This window comes from Dendropsophus ebraccatus, chromosome 10 (assembly GCF_027789765.1).
Source record: "Dendropsophus ebraccatus isolate aDenEbr1 chromosome 10, aDenEbr1.pat, whole genome shotgun sequence".
NCBI lineage: Eukaryota > Metazoa > Chordata > Amphibia > Anura > Hylidae > Dendropsophus > Dendropsophus ebraccatus.
Window position 1 is genome coordinate 68,357,440 of NC_091463.1, and position 26,514 is coordinate 68,383,953.

General features: G+C 41.4%; 1 protein-coding gene across 1 annotated transcript; it reads right to left on the minus strand.

Annotated features, from left to right (window-relative positions):
* Window positions 1-364: 364 nt before the first annotated feature.
* On the minus strand, window positions 365-26,514 carry CD40LG (CD40 ligand). Its single transcript, XM_069986686.1, has 6 exons — window positions 26,353-26,514; window positions 23,886-24,023; window positions 16,077-16,122; window positions 13,172-13,243; window positions 8,035-8,088; window positions 365-1,250 (listed from the first exon to the last, which is right to left on the minus strand). Exons 1-6 carry the CDS (start codon window positions 26,512-26,514, stop codon window positions 865-867), a joined length of 858 nt encoding a protein of 285 aa, XP_069842787.1. The 3' UTR covers window positions 365-864.

Consider the following 26,514-nt stretch of genomic DNA (forward strand, 5'->3'; position numbering starts at 1 on the left):
ATATATTGTTGCACAAGTCACAGTGTTACCCCAGATATACTGTGTCCCAGTCCGCTGGCCTCCCACCTCACTCCAACGCCGTTTCGCACCGCTTCCTCAGGGAGATTCTGTTCAGTGTACTGAAGCAATATAGCATTGGCACTTTATTTCATATATGCATTTATGCTGAATGGGCTTATTATGTGGTTTACAAACATGCACATGCACTTTAATTGATTTTCTAAGTTACTTTAGTCCCAGTAGTGGGGTCTCCCACCTCCTAAGGTTTAGATTTTATGTTTTTGTTCTTTTGTGATGGTATAAATAAAGCTTTGTTATTTGAAATTAGAATTTTTGAGTAATTCATCATCATCTTCTTCGATACACAGTACGTTTATTGGTGTTTTCAACCATCTAATGTGATTAGGACCTCCCGACTCTCCTCCGATGGTAGATGTCAGGGAGGATAAGGATCGGGCTGTTGGCTTTCAACGGCCTCATCTTTTTTTTTCTCAGGTAGACAAGACAGCACAATTTACAGCAACTTTCTCCCCTCTCCTAATTGAGAACACAAGCTCAGTTGAGCCTAATGTATGGTTAAATACTCTGGGTCCTACCTCCACATGCCATATTATTGAGGTATTCTTGTATGGAAAAGCAACATGGATGACAGAACTGTAGGGACTTTTCCTGCTGCTATATAGGTGTCACCATGTAAATGTGGCCTAAAAAAATACATTTTATTGCAAGTAAAACTGCACTGAAAATGTTTTCATACTCAAAGTAATTGCCTTATGAAATTTGTTTATCTGGCAAGACCAAGAAATCGGTTTTTAACTAAAACTCACATACAACAAATGAACTTCTTACAATATAGCTTAAAAATCATGATGTTTCTCCGAGCTTGAACATACCGAAGTATGTATATTCAGGGCTGTAATCGATGCGTGAGGGATCTGTCACGTTGACAAATAAATAATCGTTTTTCTCCAATGTAAACACAGCTCCCACCCGGGATGAGTGCAGGCCAGAATTGACAGGTTGTGATGCAGGCGTATTCGCTCCTTTTACCAGTAACCTTTCTCTTTCATGCGGTTTCTGCATATAGAGGTACAGCACAAATGGAGCCTTCAGGGACTCGGCAGAATATACACTAAAAGTGACTTGAGAGTACACATAATATACTCCAGGCGTTTCCACTCGTAATTTTCCGTTTGCATATGATATCTCTGATTTTGATGTTAGATATCCTTTTTGTTGCCAACGAAGAGCTGAAAAGAGAGAAGTCGATACAGTTTAATTGGCAAGTTGCATTATTTCCATTAATTTAATGTATACTCTGCATAACTTCATGTATTATCCAAGCATGGGGGCAGCTACTGCCAAGAGCATCCTGGTTTATTATAACTTCTTAGATTCTCCTTGTACAGATTCAGTTGGTAGGACAATGCTCCCTGGGTAAATATTTCTCTCTAGTGCCACCTATAGGCAGCCACCCTGTCTACGGCTCCGTTCACAAAACTGGCGGAATCCTCCGCCGCGGAATCTGGCCAGCCTCCCTGTCATAAATAAAATCTATGGGAGGCTCGTGCACCTCCTTTCTTTGCGTCTCTTCGCGCTGAAGAATGGACATGCCCATTCTTCAGCACGGAGAGAGAAGGCACGTGAGCCTCCTATAGACTGTCATAATGACAGGGAGAGAATTCCTCCAGTTTTGCTCCGTGTGAACAGAGCCTAATTCATGATGAGTAATAGAAATATGTTCAGACAAATCAAAGACCTTACCATCTATTAAAAGCATACAGTACATTATTTTGGAGTTGCTAGTCAGATGTGAATGGTACTGTATGCTAGGACCTAAATGGGCACTGTCATTACTAATAAATAATCAGCAGAGGAACCATTTTTTATGACAGAAAAAAAAAAAAGACCAAATGCAGGAAGTGATGTCATTTTTCCTCCAACTCTGCACAGACTGGCCTATTGAAGATGAATGCTGATTGGCCGGCAGCTGTGCACACTCCTGTGCAGTACAGCAGCTGAGGAATCTAACTGATCTAAGGGCCCTATTCCACGGGACAATTGTCGTTCGCATAATGGTTAACGATAAATGATCCAAAGGACCGCTATTGCAAAAGACCTGAAATCGTTCACCCATGGAACGATAATCATTACTTATGATTAGAGATGAGCGAACTGGATTCTGGTTCGAGTCCAGCCGAACCCGAACGATCGGCATTTGATTAGTGGCGGCTGCTGAACTTGGATAAAGCTCTAAGGTTGTCTGGAAACATGGATATAGCCAATGACTATATCCATGTTTTCCACATAGCCTTAGGGCTTTATCCAAGTTCAGCAGCCACCGCTAATCAAATGCCGATCGTTCGGGTTCGGCTGGACTCGAACCCGAACCCGGTTCGCTCATCTCTACTTATGATCGTTCTTGCAATCATCTTGTCGTTGCTATTGCGTTCGTCACTACTGCGAACGACCGAATGACGTCTTATTCAATGCGGACGATTTGCGAATGAGCAACGATAAAAATAGGTCCAGGTCTTATTAAACGATCAACGATTTCTCGTTCAGTCGTTAATCGTTAACTGCTATTCAAACGAACGATTATCGTTTAGATTCGAATGATTTAACGATAATCTGAATGATAATCGTCCCGTGGAATAGGGCCCTAAGGGCCCGGCCACCAGCTTAGAGTGAAATGCAGAAGCAGAAGCAGCACAATGAGGCACTATATGGACCACTGGAGCAGCAAAATTCAAAACTGATTGCATACATAAGGCAAGCAATAACTATATATTTTATGTAGTTTCTATGTTTATCTTTTATATGTCTTGATTAGAGATGAGCGAACCTGGAGCATGCTCGAGTCCATCCGAACCCGAACGTTCGACATTTGATTAGCGGTGGCTGGAGAACTTGGATAAAGCCCTAAGGCTATGTGGAAAACATGGATATAGTCATTGGCTGTATCCATGTTTTCCAGACAACCTTAGAGCTTTATACAACTTCAGCAGCCCCCGCTAATCAAATACCGAACGTTCGGGTTCGGATGGACTCGAACCCGAACCCGGTTCGCTCATCTCTAATCTTGATGGATACACTTTAATTTTTCAGCATTGCTATAGACACAGGGACAACAGATGACGTTTATAACATCAACAACAACTAAAGATTTTTCTCTAAAGAAAAAAATCCAAAACTGGCCACTGTTCCTTATATAAGACTTTCACATACTCCACTCCTCGTTTCATGAAAAAAATAATGCATAGTAAGGATAACCTAGATATAACCCCTATGTATTGATAGGATGGAATACGTTATCACACAAATAGAATTAACCGCAAGTTGCAGTTTTGCATATGGTATATTTGTGAGTCAGTTTGGTGACATATCTAAGCTTTGACCTAGTTTTAAATTGTTTCCATTGTTTTGTTTTGTTTTTCTCTGTGTTTTTGTCCATTGTGCAAGGTCTACTTGCTGTTTTCAGCCCAATTGTTGACCATGGATTTTCTATATGCAAACTAAGGCTATGTTCACACTACGTAAAAACTACGGCCGTAGTTCTCCGGCCGCTTGCTTCACTGTGGGCTATGGGAAGCTCTGGTGCGGGCGCGCGCTGATGCGCCCGCATTAGAGCTCCGCGGGTGGACGGGTCATCTGGCCGGTAGTTAAGTACCGGCCGCGATGATCCGGGCACAGACCGGCCGTTCCGTAACCCGGCCGGGGTCACGGAACAGCCGATCTGATACGCCGTGTGAACATAGCCTAAAGCTGGCTAGCTTTTAGATTATCCCTCTCTATCCACATCCCAGTCCACCTATACAGCTTCTTGAATAAAGATGTCCATGGACACATTCATATAAATGTGCAGCTTCACTACAGGACGGGTTCTTGTCGGTTTCTGGCTTCACAATGTTTGTCAAATTGTTTCTGTCGTATAGTGGAATGCCTAAACTACTTTGACAGTGAAAGGTCTAAATGTGGCAAAACACCATCAATAAGTGACAGACGAACTATCGTTATTTCTTCCATCCGGCCCCTGTCCTCCCCATACACAGGAATGTTCACGAGTAGAGATGAGCTAACCCCAAGCATGCTAGAGTCCAGTGGTGGCTGCTGAAGTTGGATAAAGCCCTAAGGCTATGTGGAAATCATGGATATAGTCATTGGCTGTATCCATGTTATCCAGACAACCTTAGAGCCTTACCCAAGTTCAGCAGCCCCAGCTAATCAAATGCCGAACGTTCAGGTTCAGATGGACTCAAACCCGAACCCGGTTCGCTCATCTCTATTCATGAGTCCTACTTATGGGCGACAAGTATAAGTTGCAAGGGGACCTTTAGGTTCCTATTACAGAGAGCAATAATAAGCCGAATTGGCCCAATTCGGTTGATTATTGCTCTGTGTATTAGAGACAATGATCAGCCGAGGAAACAATCATTTCTTTAGGCCCAGACCTAAAACCATAGGCCGACAACCATGCATTGCTGCGTGAAATAGCAATGCGCGGCTGGTGGCTGATGATTGAACAGTTTACATTACCTTTCCACATTCCCTGTGTTCTCCTGCTCTCTGCTTCCTCCTGGGTTCAGCACGCTGAAGCTTCAGAGTGGCCTGTCTGACCTGACAGACAACTCAGCCAATCACTGGCCGCAGTGGTCCTGGCTAAGTGCCCTGTTCTGAAGCTGCATAGTGTTGGACCGGGGAGGAAGCAGAGCGCAGGAGAACACCGGGAGCATGGACAGGTAATATAAACTGTTTGGGCAAAGGCTGCACGGACATCGCTAACGATGTTTGGGCAGCCCTTGCTTAACAATTAAAGGCCCAGTAAACGAGCACTGATCTAGCAGATTGACGCTCGTTTACAATATTGATCGGGCCGTCATCTTAGCCTCAGTCAAAGGTACAGGTGATCATGGTGATGGGGGATAGGGCGCTGGCATAGCATACTCTCTAGGTTCTGGATGCCGGAATGAAGGAGATCAACAATAAGCCACTCTACTTTGTTGAGGTGATTTAGATACGGGGTACTGAATCTTTATCAGACCTGCCTCCTATTAACAACTACTAGAAGCCAGAAGTCATGAAAGAACATTGCCAGCCTTGACTAAATGATGCAACCTGCACTAATCATTTCATCTAAGATCATAGTTTGCTTATTGCATATATATATATATATATATATATATATATATATATATATATATATATATATTTGAGGCACATCTCAAGCCTGAGGCATCACATAACAAAGTTGCATCCTGTTTGATATATCATTTACAGAATGAGCTAAAAAAAAGTACCTATAACTACACAATGCATCGTACCGAGGAGCAGAGAAAATAATAACCATGTGTGAACAGTTGCCGAATCCTATTTACAGTCTATCTTACTTTCACAATTACTAGACGCTGCGGTCTCCGGTGTTATGGACATAGCACACGTGGTATATGTGGGCTTCGCCTCCCACTATTATATTTCCTAGTAACAAACAATCGTCAAAACCACATTGTTAACATTTTGAAGACCACCTACTGATAAGTTGTGAAATGAAAGTGTTTACATTTTATTGTGTGGGCCGATCAGTGTGTACTATAAATCTCCTCTACTTTATTCCTCTGACTCATGAGAATCATTTGGGTAGATTTTGATGGAGTGGTTGTGAAGATAAAAGTCAGCCATTACCCGAGATTTAGGAACTCACAAACAATAGCTTATGAATCATATACAAAACTAACCATGGGCTGTGTAGTATCACTGCATGGGGTCCATGCTTTATATAGAAACATTTATATAGAATTTTCCATTCATTAAAATATTAAGCAATTCACAACATCTTAATAGTATCTGATTTGTAACCAATCTCTGGCTGCTATGGACAAGTATTATGGGTTGTACTAAGAAACTGGTTGGTACCAGATACTCATGGAAAGCCAAACCACTTACTATTTATTAAAACCTAATAGAAAATTATTTCTATAAAAAAAAATCTCAATGCTTCCAGTACTTATCAGCTGCTTTATGTCCTGCAGGAAGTGGTGTATTCTTTCTAGTCTGACACAGTGCTCTCTGCTGCCACCTCTGTCTATGTTAGGGACTGTCGAGAGCAGTAACAAATCTCTATAGGAAACCTTACCTGCTCTGGACAGTTCCTGACATGGACAGAGGTGGAAGCAGAGAGCACTGTGTCAGACTGGAAAAAATACACCACTTCCTGCAGGACATACAGCAGATGATAAATACGGGAAGACTTGATATCTATTTAGTAGAAGTAATTTGCAAATCTGTATTCCATTCCGGAGTAGCCCTTGTCCCTGTCATTTGCAAAAACTTTCACGTGTCAAAATACAAGACATTCTGATTTATAAAACCTCATGTTTTTTTTTTATTCAGTCTCACATATTTTAGACTTTCTTATACAGAAATGGTGAGTGTATGATCACCAATAGAGGTGAGTGCAACTCGTGCATGCTCAAATCTGGTCTATCTGCATTTGAACAGCGGTGGCTAAAGAAGTTGGATGCAGGCTAAACTATGGCTCTAATTCTATGGTTATAACCTGTGCTACCGCCTTCTTGCCCATGGACGTCCTACTCGGACTCACCACACCATTGAAAGTGCCTCATTACCATGTAAGTATATAGGGGGAGAGTTATCAAACATGGTGTAAAGCAGGGGTGTCAAACTCAAATACACAGTGGGCCAAAATAAAAAAATTGGAGAAAGTTGCGGGCCAAGCTAGATAATTATTGACGAGCGAATGCCGCGGTGCTGGCACTGTCAGAGCAGCGTGCGGTATTGCTGCCACTATCAGTGGTGTGCGTCTCCCAGCACTGTGCACTATGATTAATGACATGATAAATTGCTATGAAATGATTAAACCCCAACCCATGTAATAGTAAACCTCCCCCAATATTACCCCATGTAGTAGCCAACACAACCAAAATTGCCTGATATAGTAGCAAGCCCTCCCCCATAGTCTCATACAATAGCCAGCCCTCCCCCATAGCCTCTTATATAGTAGCCAGCCCTCCCCAGTAGTCTCATATAGTAGCCAGCCCTCCCTAGTAGTCTCATATAGTAGCCAGCCCTCCCCGTAGTCTCATATAGTAGCCAGCCCTCCCTAGTAGTCTCATATAGTAGCCAGCCCTCCCCAGTAGTCTTATATAGTAGCCAGTCCTCCCCATACTCTCATATAGTAGCCAGCCCTCCCCCATAGTCTCATATAGTAGCCAGTCCTCCCCATACTCTCATATAGTAGCCAGCCCTCTCTAGTAGTCTCATATAGTAGCCAGCCCTTCCCCATAGTCTCATATAGTAGCCAGTCCTCTCCATACTCTCATATAGTAGCCAGCCCTCCCCAGTAGTCTCATATAGTAGCCAGCCCTCCCCCATAGTCTCTTATATTGTAGCCATGGTGGGCCAGATGTAATTCAAACTCTAAATTGCCTGAAGGGCCAAAAATAATAGGACCACGGGCCAGAGTTTGACATGACTGGTGTAAAGTGAAACTGGCTCAGTTGCCCCTAGCAACCAATCAGATTCCACCTTTCATTTTCCAAAGAGTCTGTGAGGAATAAAAAGTGGAATCTGATTGGTTGCTAGGGGTGACTGAGCCAATTTCACTTTACACCATGTTTGATAAATCACCCCAATAATGTACATATGAGTTTGCAATGTTCCACGTATTCCAGGGCTGTATTTACCACTAGGCACCCGTGGTCCGGTGCCTAGGGCAGCACCAGGAAGCAGGGGGACAGAAAAAAATAATTTTTTTGTTTTTATTTTTTTAGTTTCCCTCCTCCTGTTCAGACTTGCCAGTAAATCTGGTGTCTTTTCCAGGGGGGTGGGAGGTATGGTGGTATTGGTCAGGTTTGGTATCGCCAATAGGTGCGTGTAGATGGGGCGTCTTCAGGTTTAGTGCCTAGGGCAGCAACAGCTGTTAATACAGCCCTGACGTATTCCTATGGAGATATTCAAAATCTTCCTTTCATGGCACTGATATAACAATCTGCATTGATTTTCCATAGTGTCACTTACCATCTTTGGTGCTGTTGGGTTTGTCTCCCACTAGATGTATAGCAACTGCTTTTTCTGCAATAGAAAACATATTAATAACATTAAAATCAGCAAGGCAAAACACACGTCATGTATAACTGGAAGATTGCTATTGGATATCAACTGCTCAAAGTTATTATTTTTTTAAACCAACCAATAATTGATCAAAAAGCCAAGGACATATATGTTAAGTAATGAGGAGGACGAGATTGAAATTCTGGAAGTTTAATAGAATTGGCAACAGAATATATTTGGTAGCGGACACTAGAAACCAATTAAAGAGCTATCACAACGGCCTTTGAATATTGCAGATACAGATATAGTGTAATGCACACAATTATATTACCATTTCTTCAATTATCTGAAAGGCAGCAAGAGTTTTATTCCCAGAGAGTATAATACCAGAGCTATAAGACTGCATGATAGATAGACAGAGAGAATATACATACAAACATGAATTATGTATATATATATGTTGATGCCCTTAGAGATGGACGTCACACACAGCAGATGTGTTACAGAAATGTCTGTGACCGATAATGAGTTCCATGTTCAGGGACATAACTAGAAATGACTGGGCCCTATAGCAAACGTTTTATTAGGCCCTCCTAACTAATGTCAAGTGCCAGGTGTAGTCACAATTGCATGCACTAGTCAGGAGTGCTTGCAGTTAAAGGGACACTTGCTGAACCCAGGAGGCTTGTTCTGCCACCGGTTGCTGCAAATGATGACAGCTCAGGGGGCCCGGTATATTGCAGGAGCAGCACGCAGGGCCGCCTGATGCAGTGGGCCCTGTAGCAGCCGCTGCTGCACTGGTGGTTATGAACCTGATGAGGTTGTCTTATCTGTAAGCAAATAGGTTGTTGCACAGTCCATTACAATTAAATGATAGTTTCAGAAAATTGATGCGTGTCAATCTGCTAAATGTGAATTCTATCTTATAAGTTTCCACCCATTAGAATCAAAGGGATTTCAGATTTCAGGTAAAGCAAACCAAATTATAAAATACTGAGCTTACTGAGAAAACTTTAGACTTTTTTATGTTGTACTACCACTTCTCAATAAAACAATTTGACACAAAAAAAAGCTTTTGGCATGTCAGACATTGACTGATCAGCAGAACGAGCAGGGAGATGTCTGCACTGCCACATGCTCCTTTTTCTACTCTGTGACCTAGACAGACCCTATAGACTGAGGATCCTATTCCACGGGCGAGCAGGCCCTTATAAACGATGTAAACGAGCGCCGATCTGCTAGATCGTGCTCGTTTACTGGGCCTATTCCACGGCCCAACAATCGTTAGCGAGGGCTGCAGGGACATCATAACCGATGTCCTTGCAGCTCTTGCTTCATACATTACCTGTCCAGGCACAGGTCTTCTCCTTCTCTCGGTCCCGCATCGCAGAATCAGCTTTGGAGCGGCCTGACTGAACTTAAAAAAATGCTCAGCCAATCACTGGCCCTGGCAGTTATGGCCAGTGATTGGCTGAGCATTCTGTAAGTTCAGTCAGGCCGCTCCAAAGCTGATGCTGCGGCGCGGGACCGAGAGAAGACCTGCGCCTGGACAGGTAATGTATGATGTTTTCAAATCGTCCGTCACCCGCCGCGCCCGCTATTGGACGTAGCGATGCGCGGTTGGCGACCGATGATTTTAGGTTTGAACCTAAATCAACGATCAGCCGATGACACAATCATTGGCTGATAGTTCTCTCTATTCCACGGAGCAATAATCGGTCGAATCGGGCCGATTTTCGCTCCGTGGAATAGGCCACTTACATTGAAAGTCTGTCTAGGTCGTGTGACATGGAGCTGGGAGTTAACACTCTGTGCACAGACATCTCCCTATTTGTCCTCCTCATTGGTCGCACTCTGAACACTCAGACCCCAAACAATATGTTGCCGCCATTGTTGAGGTGATAACCAATAGCCAATTCTTACCTTTTCGCACTCCCCCGGTGTGCTCCCAAGTAATATTCACGTCCTGACTGAACGATCCCGCCTCCACTTCCGAGGCAGACTTGTCTGGCAGTGACAGCCCATTCAGCCAATCTGACCGAACAGCAACATGGCCAGTGATTGGCTAAGCAGGCTGTCACTGCCGAGACAAGTCCGTCCTAGACCTGAATATGACGTAGGATACCGTTGAGTCCATAGAGTTAATAATAGGCTGTTTGTTATGTTCTCACCACAGGCAGCAACATATTAAAAGGACATTTTGAGTGGAATACCCCTTTAATAATCATGTCAAACCAAAACCAATTTAGCTTTTATTAATAGAATATGTTAAGATTTTCCACATAGCTTCTCGGTTAAAACGTTCTGCAAACAGGATGTTTAGTCATGACACAGTGTTACTTTTGCATAAAATATAGTTGTATGTTAAGAAAGAAATGCTCATTTGCATGCTTACATAGATTACACTTCCAGTTAACGATATTCTTCTGCTTTAATAAAGGTGTTAAAAGAATACGGAAAATTTCTCCAGCTTGGAGTGACAGTAAGAAAAAGCACAAAACACATAGAGCAACGCAAGGGAGGCAAGACACCAAGGGCAATATCAAGGTCACTTGACCATAAGGAATGAATAGGTCTCTGGGCCAATGTAGGATACAAAGCCCGAGGATATCACAACATGACAGCATGGTTTAAAGGGAATCTTTCACATAGAAAATGCAGCTTGATCTGTAGCCATAATGTTATAGAGCAGGAATAGATGAGTAGATTTATACATATAGAGTTTTGTAGGTAAAATTCCAGGATAACTTGTCATGTATTTAGTTAATTCTCTCCTGATTCTGGGCTATGTAGTCATGTGGGCGGTCTTACCTAATGATTGACAGCTCTTATATGTACACTTAAAAATAGCTGTCAATCACTGAGTCAGACAACCCACAAGATTACTTAGTCCACCATAAGGAGAGATTTTCATTAATAAATTACTAGTTTTTTCCTGTAATTCTTCCCACTAAGATATATATAAGTCTGCTCAGCTCCTACCATGCTCTCTGCAGATTTAGCTGCCTGTTCCCAGTGGCGGATTATAATGTGGGCGGTTTGGGCGGCCGTCCGGGGCCCGAGGCTCCAGGGGGGCCCATGCCACGCCGCCCACATTATTACCAAGGATGTACTTACTACACATCAAGGGCATCCCTGGAGTCTGCCGCGGCGCCGCCCCCTCTCCTCGATTCCCTGCCTGGTGGCTGAACTATGGGAACTCCCCCTCTGTCCCAGGCGTCACTTATCTCTCTGAGTCTTCTTCTCCACGCTGCGCTGTCTCAAGGCCCGCCCACCTGGAGCAGCGTACAGCCGCAGTGTACGCACGCACGCAGGGCAGGGGTCAGAGTCTCTGACCCCTGCCCTGCGTGCGTACGCTGCGGCTGTATGCTGCTCCAGGTGGGCGGGCCTTGAGACAGCGCAGCGTGGAGAAGAAAAAGCACGTCTGTCTGGCGTCAGCTGTCTAAGCACCGTGCACCGCTGTCCGCCGCCCATGCCGAAGACGACGAGCAGAGGAGTGCTGTGCTGTGCCCGTCTAAATGTAAGTTAGCTTTCTCAGGCGCTGGGGTGGTGGGACCGGTCTGGAACATGGACCATTTAGGGCTGTGGGGAGGGGAGGCTGCAGTGGGACCAGCGGACAATGATTATTGGGGTAGGCTGCATAGGGGGGCCAGATGGCCCCATATTTTAATAAAGGTCAATAACAGAATACCAACATGTTAATTGGGGGTGGGGGGGGTGGAAGGTGGCTGTGACCTCCCTTATAAGATCGGCCCCCTCCTCTCCTGACATCCTCTGTGCTGCTGTGACCTCCCCTATAAGATCAGCCCCCTCCTCTCCTGACATCCTCTGTGCTGCTGTGACCTCCCCTATAAGATCAGCCCCCTACTCTCCTGACATCCTCTGTGCTGCTGTGACCTCCCCTATAAGATCATCCCCCTCTCTCCTGACATCCTCTGTGCTGCTGTGACACTGTGCCCTCTCCTATAGGATCAACACCCTCCTCTCCTGACATCCTCTGTGCTGCTGTGACACTGTGCCCTCTCCTATAGGATCAGCACCCTCCTCTCCTGACATCCTCTGTGCTGCTGTGACCCTGTGACCTCCTCTATGAGATCAGCAACCCCTGCCGGGGGGCCCAGGTTGGGTGGACAGCCCGGGGCCCAGGGTACATTTAATCCGCCACTGCCTGTTCCATGTTATCGGTTCCCTTTAAGGTGCTACATGATATAATAGCTTTGGTGCTGTTGGGTTGTAGAAGTACTTTGTAACACTAGCCTTCCTGAATTCTTTGCCATATAATCTAGATCAGCAACTTGCCTTCAGTTACAATGATCCAGTAATATGTACTAAATAACTTGTACATGATTGCACATAATATGTACTAAATAACTTGTACTAAAGAATATGTACTAAAGAACTCGTACAAGTTTGCACAGAACCTGTGAAAACTGAACAAAGCCTTCCAGGTCTCTGAAGCAAGCATATGTGATAATATGGATATATGGCACTTATCTGAGCCCCTGTATCCATGAGAGTTAGTAGTAGCCCTCCAATACCCATCCCTTCTTAGCCTGGTGACAAATTCTACAACTACATAGCTGCCAATAACACTAAGATGAGTGGGCTGGATTAACTGGCTGCAGATTGTCATATTTGGGACAACTATCGGGAAAATATCAGCACCCCTTACATCCACCATGTCCCTGTTTAAGAGGTATTCCTATCTCAGAATGTGAGGGGTATTATGGCAAAATTCTTTCAAACCAATCAGTTTCCAAAAATTATACAGAATTGTAATTTACTTTTATTTTAAAATGGCAAGTCTTCCAGTACTTATCAGCTGCTGTATGTCATGCAGGAAGTGGTATATTCTTTCCAGTCTGACACAGCGCTCTCTGCTGCCACCTCTGTCCTTGTCAGGAACTGTGCAGAGCAGCAGCAAATCCCCATAGAAAACCTTTTCTGCTCTGGGCAGTTCCTGACATGGACACAGGTGGCAGCAGAGAGCACTGTGTCAGACTGGAAAGAATACACCCCTTCCTGCAGGACATAAAGCATGGTGTGACCATATATAATAAGATTGTTTTAAAAAGAGTTAAGTAGAATTTAAACATCTCAATACCTTTCTTTAATGTAATGTCTTTTCCCCCTACGTAAGATGAAGGACTCGGCATCTCTTTTGTCTCTTTTATATCTAAAATTGAAAACAAAATCATTGTTATATTATCATCAGTCACTATAAATCATCACAAATTCTGCATACAGCTCAGGCCTTTCTGAGATGGAAAAATAATGTTGATTTTATTTCCTAATGGATCATATTTTTTTATACAATGGTTTTGTTCTATTTTTTAAGTGACCATTGAACCTTTGTATTGCATGTGAATTAATGGTTTCATATCACCATAGTAATAGCAATTAATATCATTTGTGCAAAAATCTACATTTGTTACAAATCATCCATCACTTATTGAGGAGTGAACACAGAATATGGTATCTTTTACCATTTGGACAGGGAGTTACTATTATACTGGTTTTAACCTGAAATTACTTTTCATATTAGTTTCTTTCATATTACTCCTATTATCTCAAGGATAATGTGTTTTTTTTTCTTACTTTTATTATTATTTTATTACTCAAAGCCATAACAATTGAGAAAGTATAAGTTAGGAACTCTTTGTTCAAGCATTTAACATTGCTTTCTTGTTGATATATATAGGTAGAGATGAGCGAATCACTCGGAAATTTGTTGCACGAAGTTCGCGAATCGCATACTAAAATTTTTTAATAAAACGGGCAAACTATAGTAGCAACAATAATGGTACTATTACAGAGTACCGATTTTTTTAACAGCTGTTGCTGTGACAGTGTCAAAATTGGAAAATAGAATTAAAAAAAATGTCAATCAGCCTCATTTCAATCATTCAATTTCTTCCATGGACAGTAGTGGACGTTGGTGGATCAGCGGCGTAATATTAATCTTTAGAGGACCCGGCCAATTTCAATTTTTGCTTTTTTGTTTTTTCCTCCTTGTCCATAGCACTTGCATTTTTTCACCTAGAAACCCACATGAGCCGTTATTTTTTGCGCCACTAATTGTACTTTGCAATGACAGGCAGAATTTTTTCATAAAGTACACTGCGAAACCAGAAAATTTTTATGTGTGTTGAAATTGAAACAAACAAACAAAACGCATCTCTTTTATTTGGGGGGTATTTGCTTTTACACCGTTTGCCCTGGGGTAAAACTTAATTTTTATATATGTGCCTCAAGTCATTACAATTACAACAATATGTAACATGTATAACTTTTCTTTTATCTGATGGCCTGTAAAATGTCTATGGGGCTGTGTGAGGTGTCGCATATGCGACTTTTTGATCGCTTTTTATTACAATTTTTCTGGATTTGCTGCGACCAAAAATGCGCAATTTTGCACTTTGGGATTTTTTTTACGCTTACGCCGTTTACTGTACGAGATCGGAAATGAAATAAATTTATATTTCGGCGATTACGCACGCGGCGATACCAAACGTGTGTTTGTTTATTTATTTTTATTTATAACATTTGAAAAGGGAAGTATTTCAAAGTTTTATTAGGGGAGGGGGCTTTTTATTAACAACAACAACCCTTTTTTTTCTTTTTACACTTATACTGGAAGCCCCCTGGGGGACTTCTAGTTTAAGCACACTGATCTCTCATTGAGATCTATGCAGTATAGCACAGAAAGCAATCGAGTGCCGAGCCGGGATCAGCGTCTTTACGGCATAGACCCCGGGCGGTGCCGAATGTGTGGATCGCTCCTCCGAGACAACGTCCAGGGATGCCTTACTGAAAGTAATCAGATGCAGCTGTCAACTTTGACAGCTGCATCTGATTACTTAATTAGCGGGCACGGCGAACGGACCGTGCCCGCTAATAGCCATGGTCCCGGGCTACATGCGGCACCCAGGACTGCAGCGGTTCACCCGTAGACGATCCTGGACGTACGGTAAGGGTGGTCTAAGGGTTAATGTTCTCCTAGGACAGCAGTGGACATTGGTAAATGAGCACCCAGTGAGGTATTAAGATGGACACTGTGTTCACTGTGACTTCCTATAATGCACACCCAGCACTTAGTGACTTGGCATAATGAACAACAGTCACCCAGTTACTTGGTATACAGGACAATGGCTTCACTGCTCCCACAGAAAACCACCCACAATCCTCCTTCCTCTCCTCTCTGTTCCCATGTCTCTGTATTTCCTTCGCTGCTCTAACTGCCTGATGCAACCTGCTCTCCACTATACACAGCCGACTGGCCACTTCCAGGAAGCCAATCACCTTATATAGAGGGGGAGGTGCTGACATCACAGTGGGGTTTGCAGCTGATTGGACGGGCGCAAGGGATTATGGATAGTCCCTTGCTCCCGCCAAAAGACAGTTCTGTAAGGTTGCCATTGCGGCCGCCATGTTAAGTGAATTTGCAAAGCGAATCTGGCAAATTTTGCGAGTGGCTACGAAGTGAATTTAGTGCCGTGATTGGCTGCGAATCGAAATTAGTCAGGGTCACTTCGCTCATCTGTACATATAGGTTTAAAGAAAGCCTGTGGTTAGAAAAAGATTTTTGTTTTTCTAGAAACAGGACAGGAACAATTAAACCATATACAAGTGAATGAGGCTAAACTGCAATACCAGACATAGCCTTTAGACCTACGTGACACTATTTATGGAAAAAAGCAGATAACCCCATTATTAATTAAAACCTTTCCACACATGTCCTGTATACACACTGGTTTGGGAAGATTCTTGTTCATTATATACCTGCTCTAAGCCTTTCAGCTCTTAATGTAATTTATGCGTGTGCTGCTTTTTATTTTTCATACACCAGCAATTGGTTCCCTGATGAATCCTTCTACTTTCTGGGGGAAATGTGTTGATTCTGAAGATGTTTGGGTGTCCAGTGATAACAAACGATTTCCTAGTTTGTCGATAGTGGAAATGCTCCTAAATAGAATTTTAAAAAAACAAGAAAATTAACCTTTAATTACCTGTTAACTTTTCATGTTTTCCTTCAGAAGGTTCTGTCTGTGTGATCTACAGAAAAAAACATCAATTAATACAAAGTCTGAATGCTACTGCTTAGTCAGTACAAAAAGAGGTAAAATCCACAGTAAAAATCCACAACAGAGATGAGCTCGCCATGGATTTTTATAATATGCAGGTCCTGCAGGTCAATTATTATATGAAGGTTTATAAAATCTTATCCAAGTGCCTGATCTGTTGGCGCCATACCGTGTCCTATCTTTCCACTACGGGTTTCTGAGAGGCCACCCTTTAAGGGTGGGTTCATACTGAGGAATTCTCGCAAATAAACTCTGCGGAATTCGGCGGATAGCGGAATACACCGGCCCATAGAATGGTGTCCATGGAGCCGGCGGAAAGGCGCGCGGCCGTGCGCGCGGATATACTGCGGAATTCCGCACACATTATCCGCGAGAATTCCTCAGTATGAACCCACCCTAACAGTCAATAGTAATGGGGGGGGGGGGCAGTCAGTAATTTGTGAAGCTGCAATCAACAGTAACTTCAAACAGTAAAGTCATGAATACTTGTCAGCTTACAAAGTACTATTCTTACTAGAATGGTTCCAGTTGCTCAGGTGGTGGAATGTTTGCTGGGACTAGCCATGTCCTGCCAGGCTACACAGCCAAAGGACCTTAGCAGAATGGTTTCGGAACAATAAATGAAGTCAGGTGTTCATTCTACAAACATTTTACCATCTGCCAATTTCCTCCTATCCAATGACAAGAATTACTAAGGGTCCATTTACACAGAATGATTATCTGACAGATTGTCTGCCAAAGATTTGAAGCCAAAGCCTGGAATGGATTTGAAAAGAGGAGAAATCCAGTCTTTCCTTTATGACCTGTTCTCTGTTTATAGTCTGTTCCTGGCTTTGGCTTGAAATCTTTGGCAGATAATCTTTCTGTGTAAATGGACCCTAATCCTTTCTCTTATATGCACCTGAATTGGATATATCATCATGTACTAGTGACCCAACCAAACAGCAATACAACATTCAAAAACCTACACATTCTATATCCCCCAAACTACCAACTCTAGCCTGCCATGTTGCCTTCCCTTTCACTTCTTCTATAACATTTTTCCTTTTGAAACTATTATACTGGGAGAAAACGTACATCGTTTCTCATATCTGTGCTGCCATTTTCCAAATGCTGTTTACAATTACAGATATACAGGCTCTGTGTCTATATTGTTTCAGAACAGAAAATCTTAACATTAATTATTCCACAGAATTAAAAATTTTTTTTAATCATTAACATCCTTTGTGGAAATGAGAATGGAAACTCTTTATCGACTTTAATTGTTCAATGGAATTATTTATTTTAATTAGATAATATTTTTGTGGAAAAATGGTTAGAAGAAACAAGCAGATCCATTTTAGACGGAAGTTCCATTCTGGATTACAGCGTTGTCATTAGAGCTAGTCTGATACTTTCCAAGCTTGTCATTTCCTTTGCTGACAGGTCTCTATAAGGTGACTTGCAGAATTATCAGCCTGTTCTAGAAGATGTCAGTACCTGTATCTCACATTGATATATATCAATGTATCCCACCTCTATAAAATGTGCTTGAAATAATTTTTTAATAATGAAGACAGGAGCTCCAAATGTTCAAGACCACCGTTTTAGAGTTATCAAAGAATGGGACAGCCTTTAAGCCTTAGACAACAATCCTTGTGCCCATCATCTCTGTCTAGGATAGAGGATATGCCACAAACCAACAACAATTATACATCAGGACAAAATAGAATTTAATAAGTCCAAGTTTAGCATAGAGATCACCAGGCAAGGTCTTTTCCATCATCATTCTCTATAAGGGAACATTTGTGGGGCCACCATAAAGATCACCATAAAGATTTGCTGTTGAATGGCAGCCCTTTCCTGTAGTAGGAACATATCCTCCATGTAGCAGATGCCGGGATGAATGGGTATCTGGGAGTTAATATGTAAAATATGAATACAAAAGCTATTTTCTGCAGTGATGCATGATTTATTGGGAAGGATATTGGCTTCTCTGCTTTTGGCTTAGCTTTATATATATATGAATATCTGCGGGTGACAGGTATAGTTTTTCTCCTAGGTTCCTGGACAAGTATTTATCTCTTTGATCATTTTGATTCATTTTGGACGTTATGCCATGGCGCTTTGCCAAACGTCCAGTAGAGACAATGGATTTACAATTTGTTGGCTCATTTGAACAATTATGTTACCCTGCTAAATGTATGTATCATATCCATGGATAAAAGTAATAAGTAATTCCATACTTTTGAAACTGGTTTAGGGTGGTATTGGGATAATTTTTTCGGAGATTAACGATCTCAAATGACCGCTATGACAGACGATCTTAAATCATTCACCCTATTACACAGGACGATGATCGTTCTTGCGCTCGTCCTTTTCTGGCTGATAGACCAGGGAACGACCGTACAACATGTTATTACATGTTATTAATTTGTAAACAATCAATGATGAAAATAGGTCCAGATTCTATCAAACGATCAACGATTTCTCGTTGGATGTTTAATTGTTGCCTGCTATTACACAAAACGATTATTGCTTAAATCGAACGATCTAACGATTTCCGAAAGATAATTTTCCCGTGTAGTACGGCCCTTACTAAGCCTTCCTTAGTGAATGCCGTATGTAATCAGCATCATTTGCATTACAGATTAGTGCAATAGGCAGGATACGCAGGGGAAGAGTTTTTAAATCTATAGGGGGTGCTGAGGGTGCAATTGCACCCAGACCTGGGTCCAGTCCTTGCAGCAACCCTTTTCTAAATGATATCCCTACTTCTAATGATGTCCCCATTGTTTATAAGGAGTGCCTGTCCTAAGAGCATCTCCTGTTCTAGAGACAGGAAGCGGCGGTTTATTCTTTAGTGATTGTCGGAGGAATAAGGAAGGGAGTACACCTACTTTGTGGTTACTTTACATTTTTCTGAATGGCCATAGTACAACAAACTGAAAACTGCACATAGAATGGAAGTATAAAACATTCAGAAACATCCAGAAATATTCAAAAGACCTACAGCCCACTGCTGATCCCATCAGGGCAAAAAGGGGTCTATCCTTACCTCCCAACATATCGGCGATGTAGGACTCATATATTTAGTAGCCACTGTGTGTGTGCGTGTATAGGGATAAAAAAAAATCTTAATGCTGGTAAATGACTATATTAGACTCCAGAGTGTTCACTAAAGCTAAACAATGGGGTTCAAGATGGACGGTGGAAGATTTGTTTCTATTTTGCTCCAGTGGCAACTTTGTTGTTTCAGCATTCCTATTGTTATAGACTGACAAATTATCTGCCATTTAAATTAGTATTTTTTGACCTCAGAATAAGTGAAGATGTTAATTTGCATAGTCATACTGGCTGACGGCTTGGTAATTGCGAAAACCGACGGTTACTTGTCTTCTGGGGTTAAAGCTGTGGCTTTCATTATTGCTTGGGAACCGGCTTACAGATGCAATTTCAGGGCTGTGGGAGGGATTTTGGTAAATCTTGCCATTTTTAGCACTTTAATTTTTTTTTTTAAATATCTCACTTTTAAAAAGACTCTAATACAACTGTTAAATAGGTTGTCTGGACTAATCTGAAAATATCCAATCAAGGAATTCTCACTTGATTGAGGAGGGTCACCGGTTAGAGACCCTCATCAGCTACTACACAGAACAGCTGCAAGCAGCATCTCTCAATCGAGTGTGCAATGATTCATTGGTCTTATAAACTTATCTTACGGAAAACTGAGATGAGAGAGATGATCGAACAGGGCCGAGGTTTAGGTTCGTACGAACCCGAACCATCGGCATGTGACTCCCGCTGCCTTCCTGTTCCGTTCTTATTACCTAGGCTGTATCCCTGTTTTCCAGGCGGTACTCGGGCTGTCTCCACCTTCCCCACGGAACGAGAAGGCAGCGGGAGTCAAATGCCAATGGTTGGGGTTTGTACGAACCTGAACCTCGGCCCTGTTCGATCCTCTCTAATAGTGACAGGAGCAGGTTCCTTCCATTGTCACAAGCATCATTTTGAAAATCAGCTAAAAGAAGAATCGTTTGGTTTAAATTATTTTTTACATCTTTTCTCTTGTTCTTCCATTAGTTATTACAGAAGTGTCTATTTGTTCTATGCTTTTTTATTTGCTAACCCTTATATCAATAATCAATATATAGATTTCTAACCAAAAGGAACAATAAATCACGAATAACTGATCATTAAAGGGGTTGTCCGGGGGGCAGTAGACAGCTCAAGCCTTCTGCTCCCGAGGTCTCTCCAAGTATTTCCACAATGTGGAATGTCTAATAGTTGCACAATATTGTTGGTGTTACAGCCAATGATGATCGGGATATACACCCATTTCCTCTGGGGCAGGGTGCAAAGGGCTTAAGCCATCTTCTGCTCCCCCAAATAGTCCTTTTAGATGCTTTTCATAAATTTCTTCAAATTAAGAATTTTGGGCAAAGATGGAAATATAACAAACAATCAGATAAACAAATAACAAACCATACAACATACCCTAATTTATTCATATGCTATTAATAACACTTTGGTCTCAAGTTCTGATCTCACAAGATTCCCTATAAAATGCACAAACATTTTCCCCCCTCAATATAAATGACTTGACTTTTACTGAATACAGTGGTACCAGGGTTTAAGAATAACCTGGATTGAGAGCATTTTGCAAGAAGAGCTCACAGTTTATCAAAATTATAACTTTAAGAGCATTGCTTTGGTTCAAGAGCTCCCTGTACTGGGTAGGAGCATGAGTGGGGGAGGGGCATGGTCTGCATAGCATGCAGCCCTGTACTCTGACCCAGGAAGTCTCCCTCACCTTCCAAATCATAGCACTTCAGGCTGGGGCTTGTATCAGGGAACCGGACTATGGAGGTAATCTCTTCATAGCTGTAACCCCTCTCCCCCCAGACAGAGTGCTGATATACTGTGCCCACATCTGCTTTGCTCATTGCTTCACGCTCTCTGCAGTTTCTGTCAGCCTTTGTTTTTCCCATTCTCTACATTCCTGCTATATTGTGCCTGCACTTACACTCAGCCATTCACACTGCTGCTATAATGTGCCTGCACTCATACTCAGCTATACACACTGCTGCTATAATCAGCCTGCACTCACACTCAGCATTCATACTGCTGTATAGAAAAGTTTCTGTCACTGTCCTCCTGCACAGCTCTGTGATTCTCACTTCCTGATTGGTCCAGGCTGAACACACACCCCTTGCCCATTGCTGTCATGTGACCACACAGACCTCTGGTAGCAGCTCTGCTTCTCTATTCTAGCCTGTTGTACTACACTACTGCATTATGGGCATCTGCACTTCCATCCTGTATTTACAAACTGCTGCTGTTTTTCTGGTTTATTCACTTACTATACATTATACTCCACATGCTGATTGCTATACTGTACAGTAACTTATAATATGACATATTCAGCTGTTTCTGAATGTTTGTTTTATTTGTTTTTTATGTTATTCAGAATAAAAAAAATCATTTTGGGGGGAAAGGGAACCAATTTTCTGCACTTTAATGATTTCTTATGGGAAAATCTGCTTTGGTTTAAGAGTGATTTGAATTACAAGCACGGTCCCGGAACGAATTATGCTCATAATCCAAGGCACCACTGTATATTTAATAACAGAGCATCATATAGAAAACCAAAATACAAAACAGTTACCAACTGGTTTATGCCTGTGTTTCTAACCATAGAATAAAGCTGAAATGGTCACTACCATGTGAAATCTGGCTCCTAACACTACTGGCACTAACCCCAACCCTAAAACAAGAACTGTTGGGGTATTTTTAATGACTTATTTTCTTGTTCTACCATTAGAACTATTATATCACAGAAGCCTTCTGCTCCCCCCAGCTCTCTCCCTGTATTTCCACATGCCTTCCAATACTGGATACATATGCCAATCATTATAGGTGGGTAAAATCATGCCCATATGCGATGTCCAATAGCTGTACAATGCTGCTGATGTTACAGCCAGGATATACACCCACCTCCTAACCCTAAAGCAAATATTGTTGGGTTTGGTTTTAACGGTGTTTAAAGAATTTGTCCCAATACTAGAAAACCAGAGTTCAATTATAAGATTCAACTGCCTCTAGCCACCACTAGAGCTTACTGCATACTTTTTATTATTACATTTATAGGAAAACCTTCATCCTCATTGCTATTTTCGTGTAGTCCTTTTGAATATTCATACAGCGCTCTGCTGTGATGTGGCCATAGTGATGCTACAGCGGAGTGCCATCTGAATATTCATGAAGAGGGAGCCAGCGAATCTGTGCACCAAGAGCTGTAACAACCCCCAGTGTACCAAACTGCCTAATTCACATATTAATAAAACAACCGAATGCAGGAAAATGGGGCTGAGGTGGACGGCAAGAAAAATACTTTGCTTCTCAGTGTCCCTGGCCCTATGGGGACATAACAGCATGTTAGAGTCTTCTAACCTGTTGTTAGTTTTTTCTTTATGTCTAAACAGTATGGGCTACGCTCTTTAGCTCCCTCTAGTGGGGGCTAAAGTCACATAGGGGAGATTTATCAAACTTGTGTAAAGTAGAATTGTCTTAGTTGCCCCTAGCAACCAATCAGATTCCACCTTTCATTTTTCAAAGAATCTGTAAGGAATGAAAAGTGGAATCTGATTGGTTGCTAGGGGCAACTAAGACAATACTACTTTTCACCAGTTTGATAAATCTCCCCCATAGTGTCTATGCATTTGTCTACGCAGGAGATTTGGAGCTATAAAAAAGTCTGAATACTATAAAGATATGTTAAGAAGCAAATCAAACAATTATTTTAAAACTATATTGTTTAAAAAATTTTGACATTTTAACTGATAATGGCTTGCCAAATATCGATTTATCGGTGTGCACTCAATGATAAAGACCGTAACAGAAGAAAAAACAAATTACCCCAGTTAATCTCAAGTTTGATGTTGTATTGGGTCAATTTGTATGTATCTATTGGTTTTGTTCAGTCAGAAAAGTGATGGGAATAAAGTTTCTGTGCAATATTTTTACCTAAAATGTGTTATCTAAAAATATATTTAACCATTTAAAGCTGCCCAAAGTGGCAGGAGTAAATAAAAAAACATGTACTCACCATAGATCCCCTACCTGTGTAGGTCTACAATTGCCAATCCCGCTGCTCAGATCTTCCTGTTCTCCAGCTTGATACATACAGCAAGAAGCACCCAATCAGCCAATTACTAGCAGGAGCAGTGACCTGCCTCCACCATTGACTGGCTGAGTGGGAACTTCTGGTGTGTCTGGATGGAGAACAGAAAGCTCTCTGCAGCACGACCGGTATGGTGAAACAGCCCTGATGGGGGAGTACATGCTGTTATATTAACTCCTGCAACATTGAGCAGTCTTAAATGTTAAAATATTTTTCTGGATAACTTCTTTATATATCATCTCAAATGGGAATGACTTCGCTTTAGACACCACTACAAATACATGCAAAATATTCAGTATTGAATGCATGTGGAATATTCTCATAAGTTACATGACCTACACAATAACATTTCCAATCCCACATTAAATGCTACCAATTAATACCGCCATAGAAAAGTATACTGCAGGTTCAGATTCAATAACTTTTTAACAATGGTCTGAGCTTGGCTTTTATTCCATCTGCAAGGGAAAAACTTGGCTTTTAATCTGTCTGCAGGGGAAAAACACACAAAAAAAGGCAAACCACATAAGACTCATTGTGCACACAACGCTGCTAACACCGACACAACTTACCTCTGAGATTAGGCTACGGAATTCATCTAAAACTGCTTTGCAGCTCAGTAAAGAAGTGTCTACGTCTCCTCCTTTCATACATTTCTGTACTTTTCGCAGGAATAAGTAATCATTGCTGAAGCTCATTTCTTCTTCAATCTTTGTTGAAACATACATATGAATATATTAGTGTTCTGTATTCACTGCTACCATGAACAGATCAGTAAATACAAAGTATACAGCGTTCAAAATTACCTGTACTTTAAAAACCATGTGTAAAAACCATGCTGATTTGCAAGCTGTAGAGATGAGCGCAACTCAAGCCTGCCCGAGTCCATTCGTTCGGTATTTAATACCGATAGCTGAAGAAATTGGATAGGCTGTTTCCATATTTTCCTAGACTCCCTAGGGCTTCATCCGACTTCTTCAGCCTCCGGTGCAAAGATTGGGCTCAAGCATGCTCGAATTCCGCTCATCTCTATCAAGCTGTTTTGGAAGCAGTTTTTTCCCCCCAGGTGATTATATGCACATACCTTAACTAGATGGCAAAATAAAATCTTGTTACTGGCCAATGTAGCATATACTAACTCAAACACAAACTACTCATAAGGTTAAAATATGGTTGTATTGTAAAAAGGCGGCCATACAATTTTAATAACTGTTGGCCAATAATCCGTTTGGCTGACACTTATTTTTCCTGACCTCCCCATACACATGAAAGTTTGACACATTTCTTCTATGGGGAGGGGGGAAGCCGCAGCCAGATGGTTCTCTCGCCGGCTAGGATGATAGGGCCAGGCAATGACAATCTTCTCTCCATCAACATCACCCACCATACATCGAAGGCACCTTTTTTGTCTGGCTCTAGCCTAAGGTGCATTTCTTTAGCGAGTAGACAAAAAGTGAGCGTCCTCGATTAATAGATGAGAAAAGGAATAGATCTAGACAGATGAGAAATAGCAAGCTAGGTAGTTTTGACAGTGAACACAAATTCCCAGATAATGTCAAAAATCAAATGTTTTGATGGATAATTTATGTGGATAATTTATAACGAAGAACTAGACCATATAGGAAAAAGTGGTCAATGTATCAAGTCTACAACCAGTTTAAAAATAATAGAATTATATTTGGCATTATATTATGGTTAAGAGAGCATAAAACATATCTGGGTGTGAAGAGAAAGGGGCCCCCAGCATAACCCCATATTGCTAAAGAGGGTCAACAGACCTCCCAGGTGGGTGCAAAATTAAGTTTCAATTCAAGGCTTGCAACAAAAAAAGAACACGAGAGAAACAGAATAGCAAGAGAAATAGAAGAGAAATTGAATCAAACCCAATGTGGTTAACTTTACTCAAGTCTACTATGCCTAGGGTGATCAATAAAGAGCTAAAGATCCCTATTACCCAGTGGATCTGATCACTTATAGTCTCTCAATGAATAGAACAGAGATAAGCCGGCACTCATATCCCTTCTACATTGTTGCTTAGCATGGTGATTTCATGATTTTTTTTCACATTAGAAATTTTATTGCATTGTCTTGAGTTATCTTGGTCGATTCTCAAGGAATAATAGATAAATAAATAAATACATAGATAGATGACTAGATGCAAATACCATTGTGAGATATGATACAAATATATATGTATAAGATAGAGTAATCTCAGGTTTACAGTACTTTTTTTGGTTCTTGAACATGTTTTGCCATGGAATTACATTATTACATACTTTTCTAAATTGCCCTTAATGCGATTGTCATTGAACTCGATTCTTAGGAACAAGAACTCGCATAATTTAATTGGTTTCCTCTTAAACTGCTAATAAGGTTTTTCCTAAAGCAGTAGATGAGATTAAGCAGCCTTGTCAAACACCACTCCATGTCCTATAATTGTCCTCTACAAAAAAAGGCAAGAGCTACGATACGCTTCTCCTTAATTAGTATATTCCTTATAAAAGCATTCAGCGAGGCTATGTTCACTTATAGTCAGCAGAACGGAATGCTACCAAATTCAATTACAGTTAAAGCTTAAGTCAAGACTGCAGAATTCACTTCATATTCATAGGGGTCCCGGAAGCTAAGATATAAGGTGTTCCTAACACCGGAGACCTGGTGGTCCTTTCCCTGCTCTTCAGAATAACCAAAAAATTTGATTTTCAATCAAAATCACTGGTGACCTCCCATGTTGAGAACTCATATCAGACCTGTTGTATCTCATCTTCTAGACATCTGTGATAATTTCAAGTAAAAAATGTAAGTAATAGAATATCTATAATTAACCTTTACGTTTACTGGTCATGAAATGTAAGGCTTTCCCCATAGAAATGTAATTTTTATTTCTACAAAGGAGTACTGACTCTCAAAATTTTAAAAAGTTTCTAAACTAAATAAAACTTCTAATAAATTCTCACCAGGCTCATGTTATCTTATCCATGGACATGGCCAGTAAAATAGCAAAAAAGTTAAAAAAAAAGTATACATTCACTAACTTACCTTATCTACTTTCTTGTGGAAGTATACACCAAAAATACAAGTGGCAACAATCTGTGCAAACACAGAAAAGGTAAAAATCCATAGAGAAATTTTCATGATGGATGAAGGAGACCTTAAGCGGGAGGGGTCTGCTGGGGGGCTTTGGTTGTAAGTGTTGATCAT

What these genes read in the sequence shown, in the direction of transcription:
- CD40LG (XM_069986686.1), bottom strand. Translation starts at nt 26,514, where the DNA reads ATGATCAACACTTACAACCAAAGCCCCCCAGCAGACCCCTCCCGCTTA. An exon ending in TCCGTAGCCTAATCTCAGAG is followed by an intron (nt 16,123 to 23,885) that starts GTAAGTTGTGTC and finishes TTTTTTCTGTAG; the next exon opens with ATCACACAGACAGAACCTTC. An exon ending in AAAACATGAAAAGTTAACAG is followed by an intron (nt 13,244 to 16,076) that starts GTAATTAAAGGT and finishes TTTCAATTTTAG; the next exon opens with ATATAAAAGAGACAAAAGAG.